Below are 993 nucleotides of genomic sequence, written 5' to 3' on the forward strand. Positions count from 1 at the left end.
CATCATTACTCTGTGTTTTATGTACACTTATATTTTTAATTTTCGGATTTCTTATTTCCCGTTCCTAAGTACATATATTACTTTTGTTCCAAATTAAAACATATCTCCATTTCAACCTTATATTCCACTTAAATTGCATTTCATTGTAGTTTGCATTTCCCATATTCCGCCTTTCATTCACTAGTCTACAATAACTTTTGGTTTAACAATCAAGATCCAGCCATGGTGAACAACGATACTATTATTAACTGGCTAATAGCATATAAGTGACAGAAATGTCTAATATAATTTCATATATTGAACGTCACCTTTTCAGAGATTACCGAAAACATCAACACTCTACATCCTTTTTCATGTATCATTCAGCCCTAGACGGATATGAAGTGACATCTCACCCTGAATGCAATAATGCCACATTCATATAGCGGGCATGATGATCTGGAATTTAATTTTCTGCAAGCGTACGAGCCGACTGCAAATTTTTAATGAACGGATGTTCTATTAAATGGCTTTTTTATGGCTCTTTGTGGAAAAAATGCTTTAAAAGGAATAGTTTCACAAAACAAAAATGCAAACTATCACATTTGCTTTGTAAATTAGATATTTGTTTTATCTTTGCGATAATGTGTGATGCTTCATCAATGAGGCCCACTTAAGTAATAGTCAATATATTTTTCAGAAAGAAAATTCTTGGTGTTTTGCAGTATTTAACATTTTCTTTTAATCCAGATTTTTTTAGGTGGAAAGTAAAACATATGTCAATGCTGGGATATATTTGCAAATATTTAGCAAATAAAAGGGTTACATGAACATTGCATCATCGTTTCCAAACTCTCGTTCTCGCAGTTCATCTGCAATTATGCGGATTCCGTTTTTTCAGTATTCTCAGCAGTAGTAGAAGTAGAACCAGCATCAGAACCACCACCGTCTCTACCCTCGGTGTTGCAGGCAAGGCAAGGTAGCTTCTTCTCGAGGGCAGCTCGATACTTAGGA

The 993-nt window shown here is 34.4% G+C and overlaps 1 protein-coding gene across 1 annotated transcript in view; it reads right to left on the reverse strand.

The window, feature by feature from the left end:
• Positions 1–758: 758 nt before the first annotated feature.
• LOC119581673 (rhodopsin-like) overlaps positions 759–993 on the reverse strand; it is a 1,936-nt gene continuing 1,701 nt past the window's right edge. Inside the window, exon 2 of the mRNA XM_037929798.1 lies at positions 759–993. This exon is cut by the window's right edge and continues 1,008 nt beyond it. Coding sequence (XP_037785726.1) covers positions 858–993 — 136 coding nt within the window. The 3' untranslated portion in view covers positions 759–857.

Source organism: Penaeus monodon, chromosome 15 (genome assembly GCF_015228065.2).
Source record: "Penaeus monodon isolate SGIC_2016 chromosome 15, NSTDA_Pmon_1, whole genome shotgun sequence".
NCBI classification, from domain to species: domain Eukaryota; kingdom Metazoa; phylum Arthropoda; class Malacostraca; order Decapoda; family Penaeidae; genus Penaeus; species Penaeus monodon.